Raw genomic sequence first — 13649 nt, forward strand, 5'->3', positions numbered from 1 at the left:
AAGATGGCGGAGGAGGAGAGGAGGTGGCCGAGGCGACACTGTACGAGATGAAGAGAGAAAGAAGAAGGATGTTGTTCTTCTGGAGGAGCATGTCGTGGCCGTCAATTAATACAAAGAGGAATCACACGGTCGTTGCGCCGTCGTCGACCATCGTCAACGTTGTCTCCTCCTCTTAGGAATACATTCATGTTAGGCCCTCAGCCACCGCCAGCCTGCACCAAGTCGGGTCGGTTGGAGGAGGAGGAGGAGGAGGAGGAGGAGGAGGAGGAGGAGGAGGAGGAGGAGGAGGAGGGAGGAATCTGTCCAAGGCCGGTCTTTTCACCGAGAGGAGCTCCCACCTGAAGCCGGTTACTCAGGTGAGCATCTCCCACGACGGCTCGCGCGCCTTGTCGGTAGGAGGAGGAGTCTTCCAGCTCTGGCACACCTCACCCTGGAAACCAACCCATCGCATCCTCCTCCACAACGACTACGGCATCGTCGTCCTCGCCCGCTTCGCTCCCAGACTGCGGCCCGACCATCCCATGTCCTCCTTGTCCAACCGCCTCCTCGCCATAGCCTGGAGCACGCACCGCGTCAACCTCTGGGACGCAGACAACATGGACTTCGCGCTGGTCGACGTTGGGATGCACGAGCTGGACATTCGTGTCCTTCACTTCTCCGAGGACGGGGCAAACGTGGCAACTGGCAGTATGGACAACACAGCTGTGCTCTGGAACATATGGACGAGCCCGCTGAAGAAAGCAGCAGCAGGGGCAGGAGGAGCAGCGGGAGGGGAGGGGGAGGAGCAGCAAGACGGGAACCAGAGCACGTCAGGGGAAGCGAGCGTGAACAGCTCTTCTCCCAACATCTTCTCTACCATCGCAGCCTGCAACCTCCTGGGAAAGAAAATCAAGAGGATGAGAGTTCGACGCGTCCTCACAGCAACTCATGGCGGCTCCGTGCTTGCATGCGCTTGCGATCGCTCTTCCCGCTTCTTTGCCAGCGGGTCCGTCGACCACTCGGTGGCCATGTGGTCGCTGGACAGGAAGGATGCATACCCGAAGCTGTGGGAGGGTCGGCACGGAGCATACGTGCAGGACGTTCAGTTCTCCTCCGACTCGCTCCTGCTGGCGTCAGTAGGGGGAGACAGGATCTGCCGCGTGTGGGACGTAGAGACTGGTACCACCACCCACATCCTGAGAACGAGCGGAGCTCTTACCCTCGTTCGCTTTTCCCCCTGCTGCAAGAGAGTCATGGCGGGAGGGCTGAGGGGAGCGCTTCATGTGTGGAGCCTGCAGCAGGAGCAAGCATACCATCAGCCGCATCCTATCCTCGCCGACTCCCTCTGCGACATCACCGGCCTTGCATGGTCCCCAGACTCCCGATCCATCCTCGTGTCAGGAAGCAACGGCATCGTGTGGCGATGGAGCTTAGAGGAAGGGAGGATCCTCTTCAGTTGGTCCAACCCCCTCGGAACTCGTTTCTCCGCTATGGAACATACCTCTTCCTCCTCCTCCTCCTCCTTCTTCGTCGACGATCCTGGCATCTCAGCATGTGCGGTATTCTTCCCGGAACCCGCCTCCATCTCTCCTTCCCAGAGCACGAGGCCCTCCAAGACCTTGGTCCCCACCATCAGCCGTACTACGTCACGCGCCTTCGACAGCTCCAGCATCTTTCGCAGCAGCAAGCTCACCAACCTGACCGTCGACGTAGAGAAGACTGCTCCTGCCCCTCCGCACGGCTCCTGCCTCCTGGTGTGCGGAGATTTGCGAGGAAGTGTACACCTCCTCAAGAGCGAGCCGCAAGGCGTCGATCACGAGCCCATTAGCGCACATATCGTCAGACATCACTCGTCGCACTACCTCCTCTCCCAGCCCTCGCAGGAAGGAGGGGAAGTGAAGGAGGAGCCGGCGGACATGAGCATGCATGTCAGCCGAGCTCACCAACTCTTCACTGCTCTCCTCACCTCCTCCCGCCCTCCCAGTGGGCTGCAGCGAGAGATCTCAAAAAGGCATGTGCGAGACAGAGCAGAGTCAGCCCTCAGGCTCTACATGGAGGAAGCATCCTCCTCCTCCTCCTCCTCCTCCTCTGATGCCATGACGGGATGGCTCTTCCTCCTCAAGGTTCCCAACGGAGGACTCAAGTCGGTCGACTGGGAGCGCAGGCTCTTTCTGCTCTTCGACGGAGTGCTGAGGAGAGTTCAACTCGTCAGGAACCGCATCGACGTCGCTGACTTGTGCGACGTCCGGCTCCTCCTAAAGCACGAGCTTGTCAGCTTTCCCTCCTGCGGTAAAGATTTCGCCGTCCGGCTGCGGCTGCCAGCGGGAGTGATAGTCCTTGCTGCGAACACCGAGGAGGAGAGAAAGAGGTGGGTTCGAGCTATCCAGAACGCTAAGAACAACCAGCCTTGAAGCTAACTCCGCTCCCTTCTATGCTGTCCCAATCCTATCCCCCTTCTTCCTTCGCCTAATTCCAGTCTTCCTCCTCCGCTCCTCTTGTTCCTCCCTCGCTCTCTTCTCATCTCATGTTGATCGTTTATCATAAAGTTACTGGTCGAGTTCACATCTCCTTCTCCCCTCGTTGTTGCATCAAGCGCGTGCTGAGCTACTCGCACGCCAGTTTGTGGTCAAAGCTTGACAAGCAGATAGCAAACGCCTGAGGGAGGAGGAGGTGACGAGAGGAGACCGAGGAGGGAGGTAACGCACCTGCAACGCACAGAGGGGGTAGCTGTAGTCCATCGTGAAGATGTCTTCCGAGCACTTCCCGAACTGCATCTCCCAGTTAAACAGCAGCACGATAATAGCACGATCCCTGGCTTGCCTGCAAGACGACACGGTCGGGGCTGTTCTCGTCGACAAGTTGGAAGTTCTTCACAGATGCAACAGTCACTCGTCCTTGGAAGTTCAGGCAAAAGGCTCCGAGATTCTCGTTCCATCTCGGAGTCTTGTTGACCTGCATGCTAGTCAGTGCATGTCAAGGTTCTCCAACTCCTTTGGCACCAGACGGATGTAGTTGTGTTCCTTGCTGATCTTTGACGACATCTTGTCCTCCACTGACGTGGGTTGGATCTTTTCTCGTTCTCCCGACTTTGAAGTCTTGGGCAGCCAGACCTGCTCAGCGGTCAAGGTGAAACTCCAAAGATTTCCCATCATCATCATCATCATCATCATCATCATCTCCATTATCCACCTGCATCTTACGGGGACCATTGCTTCCAAGCACATTCCTGTCGTACTGAACGACCCCTAGCTCCACACGGACCTGCGAGAAACCATGTTGAGTGACGATGCCCCTTCTCGCTCCCCCCTCCTCTCCCTCGCTTCCTCCGGTTGAGTAGGACTAACCTCGGCTTCTTCTTTCTTGCGAGTCGGGTTCTTTCCGTTGTCGTAAATGGTAAATTCTGTACCAACAAAATTCGATTTCACTTTCCCCGTGTAGCTGTCGCTGTAAGGAGATCAGTGGATCCTTGATCAAGATGACTGAAGCACCTTTTCCGTGCCAAGTCCTTCTCATCCGTTGATATTAAGTACGTGGACTGTCACGACAGTCACAAAACTGCATCCACAAAACTATCACTGAACTCACTTGCTTGTTCTTCTTTCTCCTCCTTCCAGACAGCAAAAATTTGTCAGGATCCTGTGAATATAGCACCTTGAGCAAGAGGAATTAGGAATTTCGTCAACCAAGTTCACTATCATACGTATGAAGGCCAAAGCTTTTGGAATCCCGATCGCAATCTTTTGATGTAGCATTGGACTGGCAGTCAACAAGTTACTCCTAACGAGACAAAGGGTAAAAAGACTAGGCTACTTGGCTGGTTCTGGCTTCGAGGAATCGTTCTCAATACGAATGCTTTCACATTGCTAACGTCTAGAGTAGATATTTGACCTGGAGAAAGTGGAAAAATCACAATGCAACTCAGTAAAAACTTTGCATGCATACCGCCACCATCACTTTCGCCATCGTCATCAGCATCCTCTGGCTCTTTTTTGTCGGCCTCTGGCTCCTCCGCCAGAAAATTTTTCCTCTTACTTGGAGCTGGATCTGCTTTGGCCTTGCTACCAGCCTTTGGCTCATCGGTATGATCAACCTGGCACAGCACGTCAAGAACGAGCCTAACCCTATATCCCTCACCTCTGAGGAAAGGCCCAGCATTTGAAGTTTTTTCTCGGCATTGGATAAGTGAGCATCCTTGGTAGAAAGGAATGAGAAGGAGCAGAGGAGGGCTGAATGTGTTTGAGACAGGAACATTGAATTACCTTCTTGGTACCGATGGCCTTAATCGTGCTACCTCGATCATTCAAGGACATAATCTTCAAGAAAGGTTCAGCGTGTGAAAGAGCAATAGGGCAAGAACCTTTTGCTTATCATAACGCTCGTCGTCGTCATCATCGTCGTCCTCGCTGTCCGTAGATATCATACGAAGTCCGCCAGAGGATTTAACTCCTGCTCCAGACGGGACATCAGAACATTCCTATCGTCTCAGAGGGATCAGACAGCTGCTTGCCTTTGTCTTTGCTGACGATGATGTCATTCTCCTTCCGTGCTTGACGCTTCTGAGCGGCAAGCTCACGTTGTCGCTCCAACTGCATCTCGATCACTTCAAACAAGTCCGGGGCAACAGGCAACGCATGACTGACCTGATCCAACTTGTGCTGCGTTGTCAACGATCGAGAGCGCATGCTCAAAGGCGGCGCTAACGTGCTCTCTGTAGAACAGACAGTATCAGAGAGCCTGACGGGAAAGGAATGAGAGATCGACTCACCGATCTCCTCCGCATCCCTCATGTGTCCAACCGGGAGCCCGACATCGTCCTCATCGTCCTCAAACTACGATGCATCAGTCGAGGCGGCAAGGAGAGGGATGGCGAACCATCTTGTCGTGCAGCAAAACTCAGCTTTCTGCCTCGAATTCAATGGGCTCCCCCACTAAGCAAGGCGCATCCAATCGGTTCAATCTGGAAGCAGGTGTCAGAACTCGTGGCAGTTTGAGATTGAGCCTTGCGAAATGAACCCCATGACACAGCGGATGACATATATTATGATGAAAAGAATGCAATGCTCACATTACAGACACACAAAATCAACAAATCCTCATGACACAGTTCCAGTGTTTTGCTCAAAGTGTACTTGATCGATTTGCAATGTCAAATTCAAACATGCAACTGCATTGAAAATCCACATGAAGTGATCTCCAAGTTTCACCAAGTGAGACATCCTTTTGATATGAAAAGAATAAAGACCATCCCACTACACGATCTCTTGACTTAATTCCATCTTGAAAAACACTTGCCCAGTGGTGCTCATACTACAATGCAAATGTGAACCTGTGCAATGAATTTATCCTCTCTCACAACAAATCAAAACTCGATTGTGCAATCAATGCTCAGTGGAACGAGCAATCAAGATCAAAGCCATAAAGTATCCCTCCGCCATGCAATCAAAATTCCCACTGCGTGCCCGTTTGTTCAAATCTGAGTTTAATGCATCTCCTTCATCCCCTCGACAGCATCCATGTTCTTTCGCAGTTTGCTTGATGTTATCATTTCATAATCCCCCGTTTCTTGTCATCTCTCACTGCATCTTCTACCCCTCCATTGCCCCCGCGCCCGCTCTCTCCCTCCAACGCTGCCATTAGCCATTAGGCCGAAGTACCCCCACCAGCCCCCACCCCATCGTATCCTCCGTACCCGTACAGATTCAAACCTACCCACCAGGTCGTCGATGTGTACCCCTACCACAATAACTCCACCCCTTATTTCCATGACCCACCCCAGACAAATTCTTGTAATTCTTTTACCCTACCCTAACATTTACGCAAATAAATGAGGAAGAAATACCCGTACTTTCTGAATTCATACCCCACCCTATCTCATTCTGTCTACAATGTCCCTACCCCCTATGTCCTCCTTGTCAAACACCCGATCTTCCTCATGACATTTTTATCACCCTTCCTACCCACCCAACTAGGATCCAGCACCCCTTACCATGATTACACCACCCGTACAAAAGTACCCTCCCTTATCCAATACCCCTCTTTCCAGCTGTCCGTCCCGACACCACCCTTCGGAACAGATGTCCTCTACCCCCATCGATCTTCCACCCACCCCAAATTCTTTCTACCCCTTTGTCAAGCGTACCCTCCATCGAAGTACCCCCATAAAAGGCTACTTACCCGTACAGATTGACCACCTGAATTGCTTTCCTACCACCACTACCCCCCAATATACATTCGATAATTGAGCAGCTTACGTCTGGATGCTCCAACCCCAAAAGAGAACCACCCTACCCCACCCTCGCGACCAAAGACCCTCTTCCATCAGCCCACTCGGGAGGGCAGTACCCACCCATCCAATGTGCAGAGGAGGGGTGGTGACTCATTGGCTCAAAATTCAAAACGAGGAAAGTTGGGCGCTTGGGTTCCAACCAAAAGATTCCAACTTGAAATGCTCAAAGATAATTTTGAAGTTTCAGATAAATATTTAAATTCAAACATTTATTGGGGTTTCCTTGATTGCCATATAAAGTACCCTAGGCGGGCCCGAACATGGTCGATATGAAGCAGGAACCGGAGTTCCGGGTGACCAGTGCATGGCGCCAAGATGAACAGCAAGATGAAACGATGCACGTATCCATGAAACTCTTCTGTGCGCTTCCGCAGGAAGCGAAATGGAGTGTGAAGATGTGTGTGAGAGGAGTGCGATCATGATGCAAGCATGGATGTCGAGACGGAGCACGTCTTAGCTGGTTGCCGGCAACGAGGATCGACCGGGTCTAAACAACTGTGAGCTAAGGTGCCTTCTGGACTTTACGACTGCCCATGTCCCGGCCAAGTCCTACGAGCCTGCGCGAGATCTTTGAGACGCATCCTATAGCTCCTACTTCCCTGATACCCTTGAAGCTGACGCTGCCAGGGATGCATGAAGGGATGTATCACCCCTTCCCTCCTCCCGTCCCAGTACCGGAAGCGGCTGATCCGAAAGTGACTTTCGTCCACATGCGTCAGTACCATCGTATCATGAGGCGCAGAAAGTCTCAGCTCAATGGCGGCTTTCATTTCCACATCAACATGAAGCAGCCAAAGAAGGTTTGGAGTTGTTGGTAACCTCGGACATGAAATGATTTTTTGCTCAATGCACAGACTTCGCTTGTCCAGCATGCGAAGTCTCGCCAGAGAAGTTCAGCAGGCACGTTCCAGTCGACCGATCAAAGTGTGCAGGAGAAACAGCCAGCACGACGTCGAGTGGCGAAGAGGGCGACTAAGCAGGATGTGTCCTGTGGTACATGCAGGTGGGAAAAGCAATCCTGGTGTCGAGGAATCTGTTGTTGTGAATCTTCTTTGTAAAGGTACTGCATGGATAGACCGAAGTTTGGAGGATCTGGGCGATTGAAGAAGAAGTGCATTCTTCTGAGGAAGAAGAACCTGGAGAAAGCGACGGTCAAGAACAATTTCTTGAGCGAAATACAGGCAAGGAGGATCAACGATAGTCTCCCTGAGCAGATACGCCAAGATCATCAGAGCGACGACTCCATGGGAAGTGGGAGCTCTGCACACAGCGCGTCTGAGGAGGAGGAAGAGGAAGAGGAAGAGGAAGAGGAGGGGGAGGAGGAGGGACAGTTTTCTTCGAAGGTGAAAGGAGGGTGCATTCTTACGGCGCAAGTAATGATGATTGTGCAGGAAGCGAATGCTGCCGCTCTCGCCCTCTCCACTCTCAGAGAAAATCCACTTCGGAGAGAGGAGGAGGCGAGGAGCCATCCCCTGGGCTCCTTTCTTTCCCTGGCTCCTCCTCCTATCGCCCCCTCCTCGTCCTCAGCCGACGATTCATGTCCCGATCCAGTACGACTTGCTCTGCCTCCTCTGAGGACGGTGTTACCCCCTCCTGCTCTTTGAAAGCATGAGCTTTGCTGGTATGGAAGCAGAAGCCCTCGGCAGATCATTTCTATCTTTTCTCACAAAGTAATTCTTCTGCTGAACTCCAAGTCTTTCGCTGTCATGTCGTCGACCTCCTGTCTCCCATGTTATCTATTCCTCCTTTTCCAGATTTTATATTTTATCTATTCCTCCTTTCCCAGATTTTATATTTTATCCATCCCTCCTTTCCAGAATTTATATTTCATCTATTCCTCTTTTCCAGACTTTATATTTCTCTCAATTCAAAGGAAGCAATAAGTCACTGCTCAGCTACTCACCTCTCAGTCTCACATCTCTCTTCTCCTTCACCCCTCACCCACCAGTCTGTACAATCTCCTTGGCTTGCTTGTCAATCAGAGTCATCACATCCCGCACCTGACCCTCGACAATCACGACAAGAAAACAGTCAAATTTGACATGACCTGCTCGTGTCCGATCTTGAGCAAGAATGCAGAACTCCTCCCATAGCTTTTCATGCCCAAAACGAAGAAACCTGGAGGTCACAGTCTGCTCAGGAACAGGACAGGACAGAAGGAGCAGACGCCAAGGGTTCCCAGCTCCTACCTGGCTCAGGGGAGCAGAGAGTCTCCGGCCCATGCGAGCTCTGCTCTTCAGCGTCACGGCGCGACAAAGTCGAAAGAGCCCACCTGACTGAGACAGTCTCCACCTCCCCCTCCAGCTGAGAGAAGGGCTATCAAACCAAGTCAGTGCGGCCCTCCCTCCCCAGCACAGCCACCAGCTGCCAGCTTCATAGGCCCGGAGGAGGCGTAGCACTGATGTACTTGTAGCTCGTCCCATATGGAGGTGTTGGGCCGGAAACCGCAGTTGGAGATCTGTGAAGGAAAAGGTAAGCGCTCTTGTACCAGAGGATAGACAACATACCACAACATCAACGTCGACCGTCTTTCTCTCGCTCTCCTCCCCCCGCTCGTCCTGCATCAGCCTCATCCTCCCTACTCTCCCTCCTCCTGCTCACCTGGATGGACAAGGAGATGGAAACCTTCTTGCCTGCCCCGAGCTCCTTCTCTTGGAACTCAAGCACATTCGCACATTGCAAGTATGAAACTTTGACTCGGCCTCCCAACACTTGATGATTGCCACGGGAAATTTCATTCCCCTTGCTCTGAGCATTCAGATTGTCAGGGGCTTCCAGGCACGACAAGGGAAGGGAGGAAGTGATAGAACTCACGTACAACAGATCTCGTTGCGGGAGAGGATCATCAGCTACTCGACTGTATGGCTCCCCTCCCCTCCTCACGATCCAAACAACTTCCACATCTTCTCCTGCTGCTTCACACCATCATCCCCCAAGGAAGGCTCCTCCCAACTCACCCTGGTTCGCCATGCTCGACAGCGCGTTGAGCGACGTGATAGCTGACGCCCCTGACCCTATGAGGGCAACCGTCTTGCCAAGGAAGAGCTTCGCATCCCTCTCCTTGTTCGGGATGTGCTGCCGTATCAGCCCGGAGCTAATCATCCTGGTCTCCCCTAGCGCTGGGATGCCGCCGATACCAGCATGGTTGGGCTGGTTCCAGGTTCCGCTGCAGTCGACAAGAAACTGGACATCCTCGATGAATCTCTCCTTGTTCTCTGCGGAGTTGTAGATCAGAGCACGGAAGGTGGCTCCCTTGCGCTGTTAAGGACGAGGGAGAGTTTAGTGACATGATCCTAGGGAACGTCATACACACACCTTGCTGCTGTTTATGTGTTCCCTTTTAAGGAAGGAAGATCTTCCTATCGACAAGACTTCACAGTTGAGATGGATCTGACACTTTCCACTATCCTGCAGGTACCGTTCGAGATGTTCGAGATAGGAAGAGATGTACTGTGAGCCTACAAATGCCGGTGAGTCACACAAGAGGTACATAACACCATGACCACAACAAACTTTGAGGCAATAAGACAGAGCGTCGCTTCTATCACCTGTAGGGAACAGATCCATCTGAGGGAGGGGAATATTTCGCTGTTTCAGAATCTCCCTTCCACACTCTGACATGTTCAAGGACCAAGGACTGAATAATTCGACGTGCTCCCATTCTCTTATATTCGAAGCGATACAAGGTCCCTTCTCCAGTAAGACGACGTCAAACCCTGGGATCAGGAACATCAGCATAACATTCAGCCCTCCTGTTATCCTGTCCGTCTTAACATCGGGGACTCCTCCTCCTCCACCACCACATGATCCATCAGCACCTTATATCCTTGCGCGCCTGCCTCCTCATCTATACGATCGCGACCTCCCCCTCTACCGTCTGTGCAACATCATCCTCTTCATCCTCCTCCTCCTCCTTCTCCCCTGCCTCTGCATCCTCTTACCTTCCCTCGTCGCATGCGCCGCCATCTCAAGGCCGATGGGCCCTGCGCCGACCACCAGTACGTGCATAGCGGATGAAAATCTGTTCTATGATCGCTGTGGATGGAAAAGATAAAGGAAGAAAGACAGCAAGAACAATTACCCAATCATTTAGTACAACAATGGGGCAGCAATCAGTCCTCCCTTCTCAGACCCTCCCTCCCCTCCTTTTCCCCGCCCCCCTCCTTCCTTCCGTCGCCCTCGCCCTCCCTCTCCTTCACTACTCCCCTGTCTTCTTCTTCCTCTGTCTCCTCTCTCCTCTCTCCTCTCCCTCCTCCCTCCTCCTTCCTCCCTCCTCCCTCCTCCCTCCTCCCCCACCCTTCAAACTCTCCACGTTCTCTACCTTCCTCTACCTTCCGTACCTTACTCTACCTCCAACTCCATCTCCAACTAATCTACACCTTGGTTCTTCATCTTCTTTCTCCTTGCTTCTGCGTGCCTCCCCTGTTCCCTGCCTTTCCTTTCCCTTTCGTTCTCCCCTATTTGTTTCATCATCTTCGCCATCTCCGTCGTTCTGACTCCCTCCACTCCTCATCACTCCATCCTGGTTGAGTTGTCATCATACTCTCATTCTCTCCTCACTATCGTTCACCGCTTTCATCCTCCTTCTCATCCCCTTCCTTTACCCTCCGCCTCCAGTCTCGCTCCGCTGTGATATGTGAGGAAGCACGTGGCTGCAATGGAGCATGTGACTGCGATCGACAAGGATCAGGTCAGATCCACCAAAGTCAGCAAGGAACACTTCCCTCATGTACGTCAGCGCTATGACTGGGACTGCGGACTAGTGTGCTGCCAGATGTGCTTGAAGTGGGTCAACCGACCCCAGTCCTTCTCGGCTCTGACTAGGAGGTGCCCGACGAAGAGCACATGGTCCATCGACCTTGCCTTCCTGCTGCATGGGTTCGGGGTGAAGGCTCGATACTACACCATCACGTGGGGAGCAAACCAATCGTACACTGAGATCGAGTATTACAAAGAGAATTTGCAGAGTGATGCCTCTAGGGTGAACGACCTCTTCAACAATGCAGCGGTGGGGTGGTGGTGACCAGGGATGTGATGTGAACTGACTGATGCTGTGGAACTAGGCACGAGGCCTGCATGTTGAGCTGAAGTCACTCGTGATAGACCAGATCATCGAGGCGCTCGTGAAGGATACTTGTGTCATCATGATACTGGTGGATACACTGTTCTTTGAGCAGGCAAGGCTTTCCTTGGCTGCTCGTTTCCTTGGCTGCTGTGCCGATGCTGAGAGATGCTTGGCAGGGCTGTGCCGACGCCTCTGCCATGTTGAAGGGGAAGCAGTCGGAGACAGGGGAGGAGGCAGGGCAGGGCACTGAACGCATGCCCCACTCCTTGCCTTCCGTTGGAATCGACACTGGATTTGTTGGGCATTATGTGGTCAGCTTCTTGATTCTGAAAGAGCAAACATCTTTGAGTTGACACCTTTGACAGATTTTGATCGCATACCATACAGAGAAGCAGATGTTCGAGATCGCAGATCCTGGTAGCAAGTCCCCTCGCTCAGTCACCATCCCTGACCATGTTTTGGATGCGAAGGAGTTGAAGCAGAACGAAGGCTCATTCAGAAAGACGCATTGGAGCATGCGCGGAAACAACATGGTACGCTCGTTGTTCTTGTTCAACAGCAGAAGGTTTTGACAGAGAGCGTCTGAACAGGCACCGATGAAGATCTGTTAGTCATCGACGTTGAAAACCTCATGGTAACGAGCTTGTGAAAACATGACGAGATTCCTGACTTGACAACCCGCAACAGCAAGACTGTAACGAGCTGAACACTTCAGCGCCTGAGGAAAGGGAGGAAATTTTCCTACGTTGCAAGAGAAAAGGTTGGCAGAATCGACATGTTGAAATTTGCACTGAGTGTGGGGGCAGGGTGAAACAATGAATTCTCGAATAAACGCATTTCCTTCTCTACAACTCTCACTCTCACTCTCACTCTCACTCTCACTATCACGCTGGGTCCATCTTCGTCCTTTTTCTCCTTCCCTCCTGTTCTCTCCTTCTCCCTCCTTCTTCCTCCTCCTGCTTCTCTCCTCCTCTCCCAGTCTTCTCCCTCCCCCTCCCCTCCACTCCTCCTCCTCTCCCTCCTCTCTCTCTCTCTCCTCCTCCTCCCTCCCTTTCAGCTGGACTTGGTAGACCACACGGCAACCGTCTTGTCAAGAGAGCCGGAGTAAAGTCCTCCTTGGAACCAGGCGAGCGCCGTGACGTCTGACGTATGATGACTCAGCATGTCAACAACAGCCCACTGCCTGGGGTCCCTGCTGGATATGTCCCAGACCTGTCAACTTAGTGAGATGAAGGGCGCAAGACCTCAGCTCGCCCTCACCTGGATGACATGCGGCTTGTTGAAGGTGGCGCAGAACAGGCTGCCGTCAACGCAAGCCATCGGCGACTTGACTCCGTCCAACACCCTGTAGAGCTTCCTGGTCCTGAGGTCCCAGACCTTGATCGAAGTGGTCCCAGCCCCGACGACCCAGTCGTTCATGCAGTGAACCTTCATGCATGAATCTCCTTCGCAGTCCAACGTGAACAGGTTTTCAAAGTTGCCCACGTTCCAGCACTTGATTGTCATGTCAAGAGAGCCAGTCAAGATTATGTTGTCTCTGACCGCTATGTCCTTTACCCCCAGCGCATGTCCAGACACGTTCTTGACGCAGACTCCTTGCTCTATGTCCCACTCGCATAGCTGCCCGCTGTCGTCAACGCTGAACAGTCGCGCCGCGTCCTCCTCCCCATCCCCGTAGCGATTCCCCGCTATCCCGTTCACCGCAAACGCCTTTCCTCCTCCTAGCAGCGACTTTTGGCAGCTGTAGTCTGCGCTGTCCCAGACCTTGAGGGAATCATCGGGGAAGGATCCGCCGCTGAAGAAGAGGGACGGGAACACGGAGCTGGCATGCAGGCAGTTCACTTCAGCCTTGTGCACTCGGATAGCGTCAACCTCCTCGCAGCTATCGATGTTCCACAGCTTCATCATGCCCGACTCGTCTGCTGTCGCCAGGACGCGACCGGAGGGCAGGCCAGTGATCGCCGTCAGAGGCTTCTTGTGCCCTACCAGCGACTTGAAGAGCTTCGGCACCTGAGCCTGCGCGACGAGAACCTGCGACTTGTCCCTCAGGGCCTGGTTGACGTCGCTCGTGCCTTCCATGATGAGCTCCTGTATGCCCGCGATCTCCATGGCGTTGGCGTAGATGGAGTCTCGGAGCTTCTCGAACATGCAGGAGGTCAGGTGCTCTTCACACGCCATCCTCGTGCCCTTCCATGCGCATCCGATGCGCGAGTGAGGGCACTCGATGAGGTAGTTGGGACAAGCGACCGTGAGGTGAGGGGCCTGGAAGTGATGGGGCAGCGATGTGCCGCAGTACCTGACAGATCAGATCAAGTCAAG

The 13649-nt window shown here is 53.0% G+C and overlaps 5 protein-coding genes across 5 annotated transcripts; 2 read left to right on the top strand and 3 right to left on the bottom strand.

Moving 5' to 3' along the window:
- Positions 1-896: 896 nt before the first annotated feature.
- On the top strand, positions 897-1247 carry GUITHDRAFT_76661 (hypothetical protein; the record flags this gene model as incomplete). Its single annotated transcript, XM_005825935.1, has 1 exon — positions 897-1247. A coding segment is annotated over one exon (351 nt), but the record flags the coding sequence as incomplete, so codon positions are not given.
- Positions 1248-2489: 1242 nt separating this feature from the next.
- Positions 2490-3187, bottom strand: GUITHDRAFT_154541 (hypothetical protein). The gene is made up of 5 exons (XM_005825936.1): positions 3169-3187; positions 2979-3089; positions 2800-2931; positions 2685-2747; positions 2490-2634 (listed from the first exon to the last, which is right to left on the bottom strand). The coding sequence occupies exons 1-5, from the start codon at positions 3172-3174 to the stop codon at positions 2584-2586; spliced, it is 363 nt and encodes a 120-aa protein (XP_005825993.1). The 5' UTR covers positions 3175-3187; the 3' UTR covers positions 2490-2583.
- Positions 3188-3400: 213 nt separating this feature from the next.
- GUITHDRAFT_143818 (hypothetical protein) lies at positions 3401-4854 on the bottom strand (the record flags this gene model as incomplete). Its single annotated transcript, XM_005825937.1, has 11 exons — positions 3401-3514; positions 3565-3630; positions 3680-3735; positions 3790-3867; positions 3922-4069; positions 4114-4170; positions 4239-4292; positions 4337-4425; positions 4553-4687; positions 4745-4808; positions 4852-4854. The coding sequence occupies 11 exons, from the start codon at positions 4852-4854 to the stop codon at positions 3401-3403; spliced, it is 864 nt and encodes a 287-aa protein (XP_005825994.1).
- A 3348-nt stretch (positions 4855-8202) lies between these two features.
- GUITHDRAFT_114893 (hypothetical protein) lies at positions 8203-9886 on the bottom strand (the record flags this gene model as incomplete). Its single annotated transcript, XM_005825938.1, has 10 exons — positions 8203-8265; positions 8313-8383; positions 8455-8494; positions 8538-8581; positions 8627-8723; positions 8867-9013; positions 9080-9174; positions 9223-9523; positions 9581-9723; positions 9814-9886. 10 exons carry the CDS (start codon positions 9884-9886, stop codon positions 8203-8205), a joined length of 1074 nt encoding a protein of 357 aa, XP_005825995.1.
- Positions 9887-10922: 1036 nt separating this feature from the next.
- Positions 10923-12141, top strand: GUITHDRAFT_114894 (hypothetical protein; the record flags this gene model as incomplete). The annotated part of the gene is made up of 9 exons (XM_005825939.1): positions 10923-10955; positions 11004-11273; positions 11329-11418; positions 11507-11641; positions 11696-11747; positions 11801-11863; positions 11921-11964; positions 12018-12090; positions 12137-12141. The coding sequence occupies 9 exons, from the start codon at positions 10923-10925 to the stop codon at positions 12139-12141; spliced, it is 765 nt and encodes a 254-aa protein (XP_005825996.1).
- Positions 12142-13649: the final 1508 nt, after the last annotated feature.

This window comes from Guillardia theta (genome assembly GCF_000315625.1).
Source record: "Guillardia theta CCMP2712 unplaced genomic scaffold GUITHscaffold_79, whole genome shotgun sequence".
In the NCBI taxonomy this organism is placed as follows: domain Eukaryota; class Cryptophyceae; order Pyrenomonadales; family Geminigeraceae; genus Guillardia; species Guillardia theta.

Bases quoted from the DNA above. Each gene is read 5' to 3' on its own strand.
- GUITHDRAFT_154541 (XM_005825936.1), bottom strand. The intron at 2,932-2,978 runs GTGCCAAAGGAG...ACTAGCATGCAG, and splicing joins AACACAACTACATCCGTCTG to GTCAACAAGACTCCGAGATG. The intron at 2,748-2,799 runs GCAAGCCAGGGA...TGGGAGATGCAG, and splicing joins CCGACCGTGTCGTCTTGCAG to TTCGGGAAGTGCTCGGAAGA.